Source organism: Corvus brachyrhynchos, unplaced genomic scaffold, assembly GCF_000691975.1.
Source record: "Corvus brachyrhynchos isolate BGI_N302 unplaced genomic scaffold, ASM69197v1 scaffold255, whole genome shotgun sequence".
NCBI lineage: Eukaryota > Metazoa > Chordata > Aves > Passeriformes > Corvidae > Corvus > Corvus brachyrhynchos.
Window position 1 is genome coordinate 6015843 of NW_008238358.1, and position 16767 is coordinate 6032609.

A 16767-nucleotide genomic window follows, 5' to 3' on the forward strand; every position below is an offset into this window, starting at 1 on the left:
AGGAAAAAGAGTGTCTTTGTGCCCCCTGCTCTGATAAATACAGTAGAAGACCACATTCACAATCTTCACACTGTTATAGTAGCATTTCCAACTAATTGGTGTATCACAGTGTCACTCACTGGAATTAATCCAGTCCTCAAAAAGAAGAAAAAAGAGAGAGGGAAAAAAACACCAACAAAAAACATTAAACTAAGAGGAGGAAACCTAACTCCTCTGTTTAACTCTGAAGCATTTTGAGAAACAGTTTATGTAGAAGAATAGAAATCTGTATTGTACAGCCACTGCCTCGCCATTGTAATGTTTCCCAAGCTTCCGCTGTGTCTAGATAGAGGAGGTTTCATCTTTGTGGAGGATTTCCATGCTTGTCTGTGTGTGGTACAGTCACAACTTTAAATGTTTTTTAAATGTAGTTACTGTCTTTGATATCAAGGGACTATGTGTTCAGATATACGCTCACATGTCCAACTAACTGAAAGCCTCAATTTGTGAGAAGAAGAAAAGCGAGGCTGGGGACACTGTACAAACGGTGTTTACACCACTGAAGTGCTTTTGAAATGGAAAGACTCTGCATGAGGAGGCTTGCAGCTATGCCACAGCCTTGCCGATACCAGTGAGGAGCTCATCTTCAATGTAGTGTTGAACGTAGGTGGCAAAACTGTAATTTCTCTCTTTTTTTAAAACTATTTTTTCTTCTTTTATTTTTGAAATTTTCATCTAAGCGGCAGTTTCTTGTACTATAGTGACTCCTGCTGGGAGAGTTAAGTTGAAGTAGCTGAAGGTCTCTTACAGATATATCAACTCCCGGCCAGTAAAAAGATGTCCTAAACGCAGGAGATGGAGTTAAACTGTTCCCCTACCTTGGACGCAATGGCTTCTTTCATCACTAAGAACAAACCCCTAGGTTTTACAATTGAGACTGAGAAACTAGTACAGTACTTGTACAATTTTTGATCTACAGCATCACGACGTGAAGCTGCAACAATTAGATGTAAAGGGTCCATTCATGAGGAATAACATCACTTTGACCCTTTGTGTTAGCTCCTACTGCTAATCTTTCCATACGCGTGAACTTACTTTCAATTTGAAGAAGATGAAAAAGTCTTTTGCAAAACCCCAATACTGTTTTCTGATCTATGTACCTGAATGTAGAAACGTAGTCTTACCTCGTTTTTTTCCACTACAAGCCAAGCTACTTGTAATCCTTCCAAGCCTTTAAAGGGGACCTCCCTTGTTAGCATCTCCCAGAGAACCTGGAAGAGAAAAAAAGAAAAGAATTTTTATTTCTGTACTTTGTATTTTAAATACATTATTAAACCTTGATACAGCACTATTCTGTATCCAATTACCAGGCAACCAGTTTTCATTTGCAGGAACTTGGACCAGTGTTTGTGTGCGAGATCCTCTCACAAAATTAATTTGAATGTTTCTGCTTTTTCACCTACAGAAAAGCCAAGATGAAAAACTCGGTTGCTTTTTTACTATCTTTGTACACTATAAAGTTCACATTTGGCAACTGGGACTTGGGAAGACAATGAACTCCTCCTCTCCTTCTCAGCTCCAACTAGACATATCTTTGCTTTGCAGTAATTTTTCATTTAAAAATATTTCTATGCAATTGCAACTAGTGAATGTGATCCAAAAGGTATTTTGCTCCTATGATATGCCTATAAAAATAAAATTTTGCAATCAAAACTGTAATTGTTTATCTCCAAGTATGTGATCATGTTAAACTAAGCAATACATGGCATATAAAAAATTACTCTGTTCTCCTCCAGATTTTATAGACATACTGTCCTTAGATATAGAAAGATCTCCTAATTTTGCATGCTTTTAGCATTTTGGTAACACGGTACCCAAGAATCCAAGCTATTCTGTAGAAAAGAGTTTGGCATCATCAAAAAGGCTTCAAGTCAATGAATCCAACTTGTTTTTCTGCTATTGGTACAACATATTGGAATTCAACCAAATTAATAGCACTTTGTACCTCCACTTGTGTATGTCCCCAAATTTTTACAGCAGAACCTTCATATACACATCTAGTTACGAATATCTACAAACTTTTTCTTCAGCTCATATATCAAGTATAACAGCAAAAACAAAATACATTTAATGCAGGATTTGCCAAAATGCATTAAGATCCTTATGCAAATCTCTGTATCCTCACTGTTTGGGTTAGTGCCCAGGTTTATTCCAGCTGCATCGTTTTGAATGGATTGTGGACAGCTATGAAGATAATTAGAAAGAAAATGCAACAATATTGGCAGATGGAGGTCAAGCAAAAAAAATGCATTGAAGCAGAGTTGGGCCTTTAATCAAGTGAACAGGGTACTCCAACAATAGACCGATTTGAATAATTCTGCTTGAGTCAGAAGACTGATTAGTAAAGGTAAGGGTATCTTGGAAAAATAAGAACAGTTTTTCTGAGAATAAGAAATATATGGGGAAATCTTTTGCAGACTTATTCAATTACCCTGTTAGCCTCAGTTCAATCCTTTCAGAAGGAAAAATAGGCACCTCAATTGTAACTCAAATTATCACCTCTCTACTGGTAGAGAAGGAAATTTAATTGTGAGAGAAGGACAACATTTAGCAGTTCCATGTACTTCAGGCAAAATAGCAGTGTACAGAACAGTCAGTTTAAAACAAAGGTCCCTGGACCAAATCAAACATGTGGTTGAGCAGCCTTGCAGAACCACCTCATCTGTGTGACTGTACCATGAAACCACAGAGGAAAAACTCAAGTTTGCACATCAGATAGAGCAGTATCTAAATAATCTTCATAATAAAGAACATAATGAAATACATGTTAAATGTCTTCAAGAGCCTTGAGCTGGAAAACTACTGCGATGCTACCTTTCTTTGAGAAGACTGTAAATTTTAAGAGCTGTCTTGTTTCATTCATGCACATATGCTTGCGCAGAACATTTTGCACCAAATTCCTTTATCATGACACCTTTAGTGTTTATTTCCACTGCCCGAACAGATCACCACCTCCCTAAACCAACAGCGCTAGTTATAAACACTTCCAACACTGCACATAGTTGAAGAGAAAACCAGCAGTCTGACACAATATGAAGGATTTTTGTTAATGCCTTCATTTTACTTATAAATGAAAGTAAAAGATACTAAAGTGGGATGTTGGAAACCTTTGTATTTACTTACACAGGTTTAGAAAATATTTTAATAACAATGCAATTTTCATATTCAGGCCAGTTGTATAGAGAAAGCCTTTCCTTCCAATGGTGACATGTCTCTATGTTCAGTTTTACATGAGTTTCAACCTCCTCTCACGGACTTGCTACCCTGAATCATCAGCTAAGGTGAATGATTGCATCAGCAGTCTTTTAAAAAGCAGCAAATGGGTACCTTCTGCATTCTCATTTACCTCTTCCTCTCCCCAAGGTGATTCAGCAGCAGACAAGGACCTCAACCTGACTTACCCCAGCCTCTTTACTATGAGGTACACACTTGTTCATTTTCAGAACTGGCTCCCCAGCTCACTTCATAGGGAAATCAATTTATCCTTCCTTTTTGGTGTATAATCTAACTGAGACTGACATGGTTCACATCCCCTCCCACCTGTGATGGTGAGGATCACCTGCTTTCACAATCACATCACATCTCTGTAATGATGGACAGCAGCTGCTCACAGAGAAAACAGCCAAACTAGAAAACATGATGAAAAACAAAGCAAGGCCATTTAATGTAGTGGTTTTATAAGCTGCAGCCTCTGAAGATGTTGGACTCATCTTTGCATATAGAGGAACAGAAAGGAGAGATAAATGTATGTATGTTCACCCTATACATGAACCTGAGAATAAGAAATATTTTGTCTTCAGAAAAAGCTCACACACTTATTTCTGTCAGCTCAGCTGTGCATTTCAATTCCTATCCTCTCAACTATGTGACAATAACCCAAAGGAAAACTTAAACCCACAACACCCCTACCCCATCTCCTCACCAGTGCAAAGCCAACAAAGATTCAAAGTGCCATGTGGATAGGGGAACATCCAAGTAAGTAATTTGAGGAAAAGAAAACACTCTGAACACCTTCACTGAAAAAAAAAATTGCTTTGTCTGGTAGGAAACTGTTCACAGACAATGGTCAGGAGCCACAGTTAGCAGAAGTACAGCATAAGCATTAGCATTGCGCTCACAGAGGTACTGCCCTTAGGCATGAAAACTAGGTCTGTCTTCTCTGCATTGATCCAACTGCAGTTAAAGATCGTGTAATTCTTTTCAAAAAGAGTAAGGGATAACCCCTGGAGCTGGCCAACATTCCCTCTATAAATAACATATGTTCTCATAGCTAAAGCCATGTTTGAACAGCTGCTACATTTAATGGCAGTCTCTATTCCCCCAATAGCCAATTAATGGTTTTACTTATTTGTTCTTGTAAGTGATAAAATAATTCAGCTACATCGGATAAGCTCTCTGTGATTAAACACATTTATACTGATACACAAACACACACTGTGGTGCACTGCAAACAGTTCTGCCAGGGTAACATATTCTGAGCATATGTCTTCATGATTTTGAAACAGCTTTTAGAGTGACACTGTCATCCCACATACACTTTCCTATCTGGCAGAGATAGCGAGGAATGGCAGAGATGGCAAGGAATAATTTTTGAGCAACATACAATGACATACAAGTCAGTTTCTGGGTTCATCACTTGTAACACTTGGTTTCAGTTGTTCAAGAGTACAGACTTGGAAATGAATCAGAAAAGAGAACTAAAGCATGGCTGAAGGAAAGTGTAAGATCTGTCTCTGTGTGGTAATAAATCTCCTGGAAAATTTAGCTTTAGCACTTCATGACAGTATTATAAATTATTTACTATGTATCTCAGAGAATACATAGGCCTGTTTAAACATCCAGGAAGAGCAGGACAAGCTAATCTAAACCTTAGCTATAAACATGTACACAACTGCTCACAAAAAGGAAAATTCGTTTCAGCTGAGAAGCAGCTCAGACCTACGAGGCTGCAGAAGAACTTCAACACTTCATGGAGAAAAGCTCTCTCACAGCTTAAACAGAATATTTAAAATCACAGATTGGTTTGTAGAAAGAAAAGACCATCTGATAAAAAAATAGAAGAAAGGAAATTAAAGAAAAACATGGGGAAGATGAGAAATATTGCAAATGAAATATCTATTCCTAGCATCTTACTAGTTTACATTTGAAAGGATTCTGTTCTTTGTTAAGAGGACTTTAACTGAAGTAAAGCAGATTTGTCTCTCTAGCACAAAAGCTGCTGGCAAGTGTTATGCTTCAAAAAGGGATTCTTTACATTTTGTTTTTATAGATGATAATAACTTGAAGAGACAAAAATACCCTTTCTCAGATTTCTTGTTTTCAGACCCCTAGCTAATTCTCTGATAGTTTTTACACTTATTATAGGGAGATTCCAACTTTCAGTATTATATTCAGGCCATTTCTTGCTGGTATAACCCACTGTATCAGCAATTTCAGCAACAGAGAACTTGGGCCACTGCCATTCTTCATTTCTACCCCTCAATCTCCTCTGAAAATGATGGCGTTCCAAGACTAGAGTTATAAAAAGATTAATTACTTTAGCCTAAGTGAATTCATAAGCTTCTACCCACAGTAGAACACATTAGTTCAAAAATAATATATTAAAAATTGTGGGTCATTATTAGATGTTCTAAAGAAGCACTACACACCCATAGCAACATTAAAATACTCTGGTAACACTGAACTGTTTTCATAAGGAGGGTAGTTCAGTTCTACCTCCAAGCACAGAACTGTCAAAGGAACCTTACTTTTTGAATGAGGCAAAATAAACTATGCACAACATACTGTTCCCAAGGCACTGTTAATACTTGACCTGATAAGATATTAAACAATTTCTTACCTTCTCCCACTTTGAAAACATTACCTAAAGTCAATTCAGACTAGGATGACTATGTGAGCAGTTTAAACTATAACACCATGTATGGAATTTTTCCTCTAACATTGTTGCTCTGTTTTGAAGCTGGAATGTTTCCCTTCAGTGGATAATATGTGATTGCTTCCAGTAACAGTTTACATTAACATTTACATTTACTAGCTTATGTTCTCTTACTCTTTGTGACCCAGTTCAGTTAAGCAAAGATTTTGAATCTGACAATAAAGGCTCCTTTCAAACCTTCAAACTTTCGCTGTTAGGTGATGCCACATCAGGTCTCAAATTTTTTTCTCACTATAAACAACTGTTTGGCAAAAAGTTTAAGTCATCCTCCACTGAGACATCAGCTTAGCTATGCATAGCCATAGGTGCTAGCTTAAAACCACAGTGCCTCCCTCACATCTATCTCCTCCCATCCCTCAAAGAGAAAGAGACAATACTTGACAGGTAGCGAAGAATTTCTCATTCTGCCACCCACTGTTGAATCCAAACAGAAAAATGGTTAATACAATGATATGCATGGAACTACAGCCCCACACCCTTTCCTTTCCCCCCCAAAGTACTCTTTACTGTCCTCTAGCAGAGAAAGGCTATGGGGTTAGGCACACAGTTGATATGACCAGTAGGGCTATTTCTAGCCTACTTTATATTGCAGAGCAAAACTAAATTAGAGTTTAACTGTAGACAGAGTAAAGTAATTCACATTACTGAATCTGAAAACCTGACATTCTTATGAACTATAACTAATTCCTTACCCTTCAGCAAAGCAGTGCTGGGCTTCTATATTTTCAGATGGGGTCTATTCTCACAGATAGTGACAGCAGTGTCTTTTAAACAATTGAGCACAGAGCAGTTGTTTTTTAATAAAAATCAGTGACACTATTTTGGGGAAAGTGGAATGCTAATGATTTCATCCTGTTACACACCTATTACAAGACAACCTTTTTCTCCTCGGTTCCACAAAAAAACCCCACAAGCAGAGATTCATGATGCAGGTTTTTCAGCAGCTCCTGAAAGCCTTTGGACATATGGTGAATACTTGTGGCAAAGCATGCACTTCCTATGCTGGCATGCTGCTACTCTAATCAGATGTTACCAAACATGCAAAATACTATGTTCTTCTACCACTTTCAAGCATATAATTATAAATTATGGGTCAGTCTTAAAAGGAAGTGTGAGGTTTTTTGTTGTTCTTGCACCATGTGAATTCTGTCACACTAGAGAACTGCTACAATGCATAGTGAGATGAGGCACTCACCACTCCATACGAGTATGTGTCACATGTTTCAGACACCGGAAGACTTTGAATAACTTCTGGGGCCATCCATGGGAACGTGCCCACTAATGACATGTGTGTCGTATGGGAGTGGAATCTTGAGGCACCAAAATCACAGATCTGGCAAAAATAAATAAAATATTAAACTGGTATTAACAGTATCAACCTCATTCATCAGACATGGAAACATGCAGTCAAGCAGCAGCATCTGTTTTCAAATAATTAAAGTGTTCATACCTTTAACACACCATCAGCAGCTATAACAACTGAAAATGAAAAAACAAAAGGTTACAAAAATGCTGAGAACAAGTCCAATACATTTTTACAGCAAAATACTTTGTTTTTCAATAAGACAAATGACCCTAAGGTGAGCCAGCACCTGAATGTGCACACCTGTCCTGGTTCCTTTGAGAAGCTTACAGAACATATGCTGGATACCTGCAAGCCTCCAAAGAAATGCAAAACCTTTCAGGTCTTACTGAGTTAAAAGACAACACCACCACAGATGAACTTCATTCTCCCCAGTATAGTTAGGTTTAACAAGAAGCTCTCGGGAAGAGTTGTTAATAAAAGGAGAAAGCCTACAACCAAGGTGAGACCTACATATTTCTTGACTATTATCTCCCTGTGTGTCCCTCCTATCCCACCACTAGTAGTAGAAGTTTCATCTAAAAGGCAATGTTCAGCAAATTTCAAGAACGACTGTCAATTGCTAAGTACAGACTCCACACTCAATGTGTATTACTCAAAAGCCTGAGTATGTGTCAAACCTCAAAAAAAGCCACAGTAAAGACAAGATTTTCTGATAAGAAATAATAGGCCTTATCCAGCCTATTGTGTCTGGTGTCTGCCAGCCTTCCCTGGTACTCAACCTTTCCAAATAGGAAAAGGATGTGAGGAGTGCCCAGGCAGTGTCTGAAAGCTGATGAGATGGCCAATCATGGCCAGCAAGACACAAGTTGGAAGAGCCCTCCACAGTGCTCTAGATGATGCCAAGTCTGTAGTGAACTTCAGACAGGCTCAGGATGGGGAGGAGGGAACAGGCTCTTCTGTGCTTCAACAAGTGAAGCTTTGATGACAACCAAGGCGTTAGTTAGTTCTGCTTGTTCACAAAGCTCAGGCACAGACTTAAATGCCACATTAACAGGTAACAGTAAACACAGAGCATTTCAGTGTTTTGCTACTTTACCATTCCTGGACTTCAGGTCCCTGTGGATAACTTTGACTGGAGCTTCCATGTGTAAATAGTGCATTCCTACACAAAACAAAGGAACAATCCAGTTAGGCTGAGGAGGGCCATCACATATCTCAGTCATGTTTCCTGGTTCCCACTAGCTGTACTCATTATGAGTTGCCATACCTGTATGCCGTATTGACATGCTGAAGGAGAAGCAAAGCTTCCTGTAATCTACCTCGAGTAAAAAGCACTAAGCAAAGCTCACATATATCTCAGAGCATCTATATGGATATGCTAATGGTTTTTAACATCATATGTAGTTATTTTCTCTAACTATATAGTTAAGGAGGTGTCTACACAATTAAGCCAGATATTAATTTACTTTTTTTTCATTAGTTTACACTAGTTCTTGTGTGGTCAGTCACAGAGAACACAAAGGATGGAACAGCTTATTCTACATTATTATACAAAGAATTTCAGTATGTTTGCTGAGAATAAGCCCTTAGCTTCCTTAAATGCCCCAAATCAAATCAAATGTGAGGGCAATTATGCACTTTACCTCATAATTACTCTACATCAGCAAAATTATCCTCTTGGGACTTAGGAGCACATCAGAACTGGCTCACAGAAGCCATTTTCACTCCAGAATATTTGGGATTCATAATAAACAAGGAACATATTACAAAGAACAGTGAATGGGTTTTGCTTTTTTTATTTATATATGTTTGGTTGGTTTTGTTACAATTTAAATAAGGAAGACTAGGAAGGCTCTCCTGACTTTCTAAGGAAAGCATCTCCAGCTGTACATTTGCTGGCTGTGTAGGATAGCATACGCCACTATTCTTGCTTACCTTTAGCTATGTCAGTGGCCCAGGTCATGATATGATCCATATCCATCTCTTCACTTTTGTTACTATTAATGTAATCAAACAGTGAGCCAGCAGAAGCATACTCTGTTAAAAAACAGCAACAAACACAACATTTTAAAACATTGCACCTAACTTGAAAGATGTAGTAGAAACTCTGCCAGTTCTACAAAGCAGTCAACCTCTGCCTTAATGACAAAGAACTTGGGGTCGACAGCCTAATATTATTACCAGTGTAGTAGGAGAGTTTATCTGATTATCCCTACAGACATAATCTACTACTAACAAAAAAAGAAAAAACAAACAAAAAAGTGTAATCATATAGAAAAATAGGCATTAAAATGAAAAAGCGTTAGAAAGGTCTGGCATCAAGAAAGATCAGGCAAAGCAGTTCAAATTCCAGAGTAAAAGGTTCTGTATGCTCTTTGTTCAGGACAAGCAGATGTTTTTCTTAATTTCCCTTAACTGTACCTACAGAATCCCACAGCAGGATTCTGTGGATACAAACAAGGGCTTTTGGGGCCCACTGGTGTTTGGAAGTGTGGCAGATGGAATCCAGTCTGACTATCAGAGTTGCAGGGCTTAAAACAGGAATAACAAGCTAGTTATACCTACACATATTTAGGTGTGAAACTGGAGACAAATCAAATCTCCACAGTACCACTTTCATATAATCTAAAATTCTTACTTTTTTGAACAGTTCATTTGCCACTCTTGATCAGAACAGTTAATAGATTAGTTTGGTGGTATCAGATCCATCTTATTGTTTCTAAAATCAGAGGATACTCCCCACTGGTAAGCAGTACTGTGTATAAATGATGCCCCATAACAAAATATAATTTTTAATTTTTTTTTTTAAGTAAAGCCACATGCTAAATACATAATGTTCTGTTACAAGGAAAGGGTTTGCAGGTAGAAAGTCTCCTATTTCCCATGGAGAAAAAATCGGAAGGATGAAACTAGAAATCTAACACGGAGATAAGCAGGACAGATTTCCCTGTGCTGCAGGTCAGGTACAGTAGTTTAAAGGCTGTAGCTCTTCCCCTCAGTATTTCTTAAATAAGTTTTATGCTTATTTAGAATTCATTGATGTTTCACCAAAAACACAACAGGAGGTTCATAAGATGAAGCAGCTGATACATTTTCTTTTATCTGTTTGCAATGACGGGGCAGGCACATGCCACCCAGCGCAGCCCAAGTAGCACAAAGACCAGGGGATACAAGGGATACAAGGAGCAACTGAAGCCTTTTGTCCCTCTCTCCCAAGGCTATTCAGCATGCTTCTCAGGCAGAATTTAGAACCTACTTAGAAGACTCTCAAAATCTTCACATCATTTCAAAGCAGCCACAAAATCATTGCCTACATCAAAGGTATCTGAATTTTTTAAATAATAATATTAATCAACGATTGATACATGATAGGCTAAATGAATACAAAAATTTCCATTGTTCCTCACCAAGGAAATCAAAAACACTGGGAGACCACTGCATGGGGAGGGAAACAGACCAAACTGAATCTGCAGCCTAGAACATGGCAGGCCAGATGGGAAGACTCCAGTGCTAAATGAAAGAGGGAGAAAACAACAAGTCCCTTGAAAGTAAACACTCAAGTGTTAGCTTTGGATCACGCTGCACAACCTGCCACTGAAAGGACAGACGTGTACCTTCTGATGTCACCGAGAGAGGAGTAAGCTGCTGACCTGCACATTTCCACAATTAAAACAGAAGCTTTTTTTACCCGTGATGTCATCATCTGTCTTAAAAATGGCTTCTTCAGGAATAGGTTGGCTGCATGCTTTACATGCCTTTACAGTGCATAATTTGATCCAGCAGGGTCAGGGACAACTCAGCTCCTCCAGCCCTTTGCCACTCGGTGTGAACAGAGGCAAGTAAGCTTCAATCAACAAAGCTCCACTGTTATAATTTCTTCTATATACTTATTGTGCCACAGGTATTTACTAGGAGCTTATGGATTTGGAAATCATATTGCAAGGACAATGTTTTGTCAATAATAATGGAAAAGAAATACTTGCTTTAGAAAGGAAAGCTCTGATTGCCTTACTGGACGCACCCTGTGATGGGCTATGGGATACATATGGTTCTGTGCAATGGGGGCAGAAGCTCTAAGAACCTTTTGGGATGAGGCAGCTGTGGCCAAAGGCCGTATCTGAAAGCTACACATTGAGACTGCTGCTGACAGAGATGGCCAGTAACATCTAGAACAATGTGATCCACGTCAGCAGCTCACTGAGCATCAGGATGAGCTGGAACACTGACATACATCCCAGCAGGAAAGCATTCCTTTTAACTGCAGCTGTAGCCCTTCTCAGAGAACTCTTTAACAACCCCACATAAGACAGTACATGCAGCTAATGTTCAGCAGATGCCAATACTTGGCTCAATGCTCTCATCTCCATCACTCTGAAGGAACATTCGTTTCTCAAGATTTCTTCTTGTTTGTGATTTTCTCTCCCAAGAATGAATCTGACTAAACACAGGGTTAAGTTTGCAACACTGAAGGCCATCCAGAAGATCACAAAGTGAAAATCCCTCTAAAAGACATTTTAAGCATAATTAACATTTCTTTTATCAGTAGCCATTCTCTCATTTGAAAACAGTGTGGGGAAATGGAACCTTGCTTCCCTTCCAACCCATAGGACTCCAGTCTCCTTAGAAGTTGCACGGAGAATCAACACAGTATGCTAAAAAACCCCCAAACCTCTTTCTTCTTTAGCCAGGTGTGATCAGAGTTCCTGTGGAACAAAGCTGTTGAACTACACACCATAGTCTCTTTCTCACAGGTAGTTAAAGAGTCCTCCTTCTCAACAGCACAGTGAATTACTTTAATTGCTGTTTGTCCTGTGACTGGTAAGCAGGTCATATGTCCTCCAAACACTGACCTTTTGTGAGACCAAGCTGAGGACTTCTGATCCAGACATCATCCCAGGTCATCGATTACACCTCTCCTTTGCTACTCTGCTTGCTGGTTTACACTTACATTAAAAAGGCTAGTAAAATTACATTACTTGATTTATTAGCTTTCTATTAATTTTATTGCCTCCAGAAGGAATTCAAGCTCCTGTCTATATGCTATCATCAATGCATTTCTGAGTGGTGAAGACTGTAGTCACCCCATGCACCTCTGGAATGCTGACTGCCACACCATGACCTCCAGTATGCTGATACTCCTGCAGTAAGCAAAGCTCCCTATGCCCTGAAAAGTGCTGCATTTTGGATGTGCTCCCACCAGATTACACTGCTATCTGCTGTGATAACCAGCAGTCTAAGAGGCAGGTAGAAATAACTGAATTTTCACAAGTTCTGACCACCATCTAAGAACCAATAAAAACCTTACTGGCAGTGACTCAAATTGGTATTAGATTGTGCCACACACAGAAGACTACTCCTCACATTGAACTTTGAAAGGTTACAGACATGCCAAAACATGACTCCTAATCCACGCTATCATGCATTTTATTTCTCCAAACATTTGTTTCAGCAGATGGGAAATTTCTTTGCTTTCTACTCCTATCTTACGTAGTTTGTCCCATACAGGAAAGGGAGAAAATTCTGTATCTGGACTATCTCCCAAGATAAGGGCAGGAAGCTTAAAGCTGTAAAAAAAAAAAAAAAAAAAAAACCACCACCAAAAAACCCCAACAATACCACAAAAACCAACTTCTGCATAATTCTAAGAATGTCAAAACAAATGAAACCTAGCTTCCAGTGAATAAAGGGAGGTGTCTTACAATGTCTTATAAACCCTTGACTCTATTTCAAGCTCTTCCATTTGTCCACTTCACAATGCAAATTCTCCTATTTTCAATGCAGGCAGAACTCATGGGGCAGCTTTGCTCTGAGCAGGCACCCAGCCTACCCTCCTCACAGAACCAGCCAGAACTTCGTATCATGAAAATCTCTGCTTTTGTGACATGCCCAATTAAAATGGAAAAGCAGTTAGCCTCTGTTTAAAGGGGTCCTGCAGTTGTGCATTAAGAACACCCTAGGCCCCATCTGCCTCCATGCTGCCACCAGCTATGCTCCCAGTCTGGTTCCCACCTCCAGCACTGCCACTTACATTGAAGCAGGTGGTGCCATGCACCCTTAACATTTAAAGAAGACCAGAACAATTAGCAAAACATTGTAATTGGGCAACATTGGAGATAACCTTTTAAAACTGGAGTTTTAAAGAATCAAGAAAAAGGTCAGAAAAAATTCTTACCTGTAACTATGCCATAATTTGGAGGTTCAATGACAGCTCCATAGAACTGAATGATGTTTCTGTGACTGAGCACACTGAGTATTTCTGCCTGTTGAAAACAAACAAACAAACAAGTTAGACAATTAGGAATGGGTCATTTACTATGATAGTTTATTTTATACCTCAGTTGGTACACACACATATACAACATATTTTTTATATATATATGTATATATATATAATATATATAAAAGCACATACGTATCTAGAAAAGACTGTTCACAAATGCTTGGTATTTGAAAACCTAGTGAGAGAGTCTGGCAGATGAATGCTTTGTATGTTTGGGGGGGGTGGGAAAAATAAATTTCAGACTATTCTTTCATGGCCAAGGCACTGATGTAGGAAGTTAAGTCTTTGGAAAAACTGAAAACCTTGGAAAACTTTATTCCAAGAAAGATCTGGGATTTTTGGCAAAGCAGCAGCAGTCCTATCCAGAATTTGTGTTTATGCACAAAGTACCATGGGTTCAGCGAGTCCAGTGTTCCAGGCTGTTACAGCATACCATGCACACACAGCTCCATCCAATGTTTACTGGAGATGTGGAATTTCCAGGCATGCGCTGTGGAGTCTGATTAAATACACACAGCAAGCATCTTTGAGACTGCCAAATAGCCAGCAGTGCAGTTGAAACTGCTCCTCAATGTAGAGTACAGATGTTTGGCAATTCTGGATAAATATGCAAAACCTTCAAATTCTACTTGAATAATGCTGCTGGGCTTCAGCAAGAGACTGCAAGACAATGAGACTGTACCAACATAAATTAAGACATACACACCCTGTAGTTTTTGAGAAAAAAGGTCAGATATCTCCTGGAAGCTGTCTCAACAGTCTCACCTCTGTAGTGTATTAAAATAAATACTCAACAGATTTTAGACACATGTTTTTGCACAAGTATACATATTATGCAAATACAGATATGTACTATTTTATATTTTTCTCCACTGTAATGCTTTACTTTAAGACTTCGAGATTATGTTAACTCTATACCAGGCAAGAGCATCTAACAAGAACAACATCACAATTAACTCCTCAGAACTTATCAAAAGTATCTGACAGATCCCTTCACAGACCTTTGACTGGCAGTGGGAGTGTTGCTGTTTACCCAGAGGAGAGTTTTCACACATATTCTTAGATAACTGCCAATTAAATTATTTTGTGGACTTCTAGGTGAGTCAGCCTGCAGTATGATTTGCTGAAAACAGCATACATTTTAGAAGTTAATTTTCTGGTATTATGAAAAAAGATTACTCACTTGATGGTAATACTATTTTTCTTGCTGAGCAGGCTAAGCAGCATGAAGAGTTAGTGTAACCCAAGTTAAGTTCAAAGCTATAGTTAAAGATTTAATTGAATATGTGTAAATGTCTGTGCATTAGCTAAAGATAAAGGTCTTAATTGAAAACTGTGTTGAAGTTACTCAAAAAGTCTTTAAGCAACAACAGCAAAAAATTGAGTCATCTAATGCCTTTATCTGTAATTATGCAATTAAGCACATGTATCATGGTACCCCCTATAAAACACAGGCCAAACAAATACCGCTTTGCTATAGCTCTACATTTATTACAGTAGCAGTAGCTGATGTACCATGGGATTCTGCATCAAAACTGCTATAGCTTTTCTGTCTTCAGTGAATCTACAAGGCCACAAAATAATTTAACTGGCAGCTACCTAAGCAAATGTGGGAAGATTCACCTGCAGTTAAACAGCAACACTCCTAGAGCCAGTCAAGGGATCTGCCAGCAGAAGGAGCTCTGCCCTCCAACTGCAGCCGCACCAGCCTCCCAAGACAAGGGACTCTTGCAGCAGCAGCAGCATGAGTTGTACCTCCAACCTCCTTTGCTAGCCTGGAGGATGCAGGTGACTGCTTAGTCATCCAAATCTCCATCTCAGAAACTTTTGTATTATGTTTGTATATTCCTTAGGAAATACTCAATTGGGCAATGTCCTCTAATTCTTACCAGCATTACTGCCAGATTACCAGGAGACCTAACTCTCCTTGACTGCATATCTGAATATTCTTATATGAGACAGGAATAACACAAACAGTTAGACAAACCATCTAAAACCACCTTTTCATGAACACCTTGGTTGGAGCAATGGAATAAAACCATCTTCTTGTAAAGTACTTAAAACACACCATGTCTTCAAAGCACTGAGCATGCCATCTGCTGTGGTGTTTACAACACAAGTACTTCAAGAGGTTATTAGAATTAAATTGATGGGTCTCACATTTTTTTCCCATAGCATAATATATTTAGGTCCCAGCTATAAAAGTAGTACTAGATGAATCTTTTAGGAGAATGATTAAAACTGTGCCATGATTAACAAATCCAAGTGCCATAGCTCCCTATTCCATCACAACTATGTGCAGAACGCAGTGACTGTTCTCCATCTCACACAATTTGCTGCTGGATCCAGTGAAAGCCCATCAGGGTCAGTGGACAACAGAAGGGCTACACTGCAGCAACGCCAGCAGCAAACTCAAGACTGACCAATCACCCAGTGCTACCACGACGGGACTGGAAACGAAATATGAACATTAGCCCAAGAACACAAGTACTTCACTGGCACAGACACGCAGCGCTTTTATCATTGGAAATGCAAAAGAAAATTTTTACCATTATCTTATTTACATTATATACACTAAGATCACATTACAGAAGTATGAAAAAAATGCTGTGTTGACCATGGCTAATACCATCACCTTCACACTGATGTTCATACCCTAATCTGGGATTTAACAGATACCAAAGCAAGCTTCCATCTAAGAAATCCAGAGAAGCACCTTCTAATTGCCCACAGATACAAAAATTAACAACTTTGGGGTAAAAAAAATTGCCAACTGTTCCTAAGGACTATTATATCAGAAAGAAATCCTCTCTAAACACTTTTAATCACTCTGCTGTTGGTTAGCACTAGCGATTCTAGACTATTCCTTTCATGTTTTGTTCTTTTCTGTTGCTGTAGATCAGCTGTGAACTCTATTAGCCAATTTAAAGACACTTACTCCTTACAGCGAGAATCAGATGCAAGCCAGTCCATATCTTTGAAGCTTTTGTACTATCTTTGACAAGAAGGTGCCGTATTTCAATGAAAATTACTTTCAGATAGCAAATTAGAGAGTGGTGGTTAAAGACTGGTATTTCAAAGATTTCTTAGACACTAACAAGAATATTTAGAATCACCTTTAAGCATCAAAACTATACTTAAATCCAAAATGCCTAAATGCTTGAAAGAAAATCTTGTCATGCATCTGTCTGTCTAAAGACTGTTTCA

At 38.8% G+C, this 16767-nt stretch overlaps 1 protein-coding gene across 2 annotated transcripts in view; it reads right to left on the reverse strand.

Moving 5' to 3' along the window:
* Nucleotides 1-16767, reverse strand: part of LOC103616562 (mitogen-activated protein kinase kinase kinase MLT) — an 85661-nt gene that overhangs the window by 50012 nt on the left and 18882 nt on the right. For both annotated transcript variants that reach the window (XM_017735609.1, XM_008634753.2), the window contains exons 2-7: nt 13453-13540; nt 9216-9317; nt 8377-8442; nt 7425-7453; nt 7170-7307; nt 1164-1250 (exon numbers count right to left, since the gene is read on the reverse strand). In XM_017735609.1, the coding sequence (XP_017591098.1) occupies nt 1164-1250; nt 7170-7307; nt 7425-7453; nt 8377-8442; nt 9216-9317; nt 13453-13540 (510 nt within the window). The remainder of the gene's footprint in view (nt 1-1163; nt 1251-7169; nt 7308-7424; nt 7454-8376; nt 8443-9215; nt 9318-13452; nt 13541-16767) is intronic.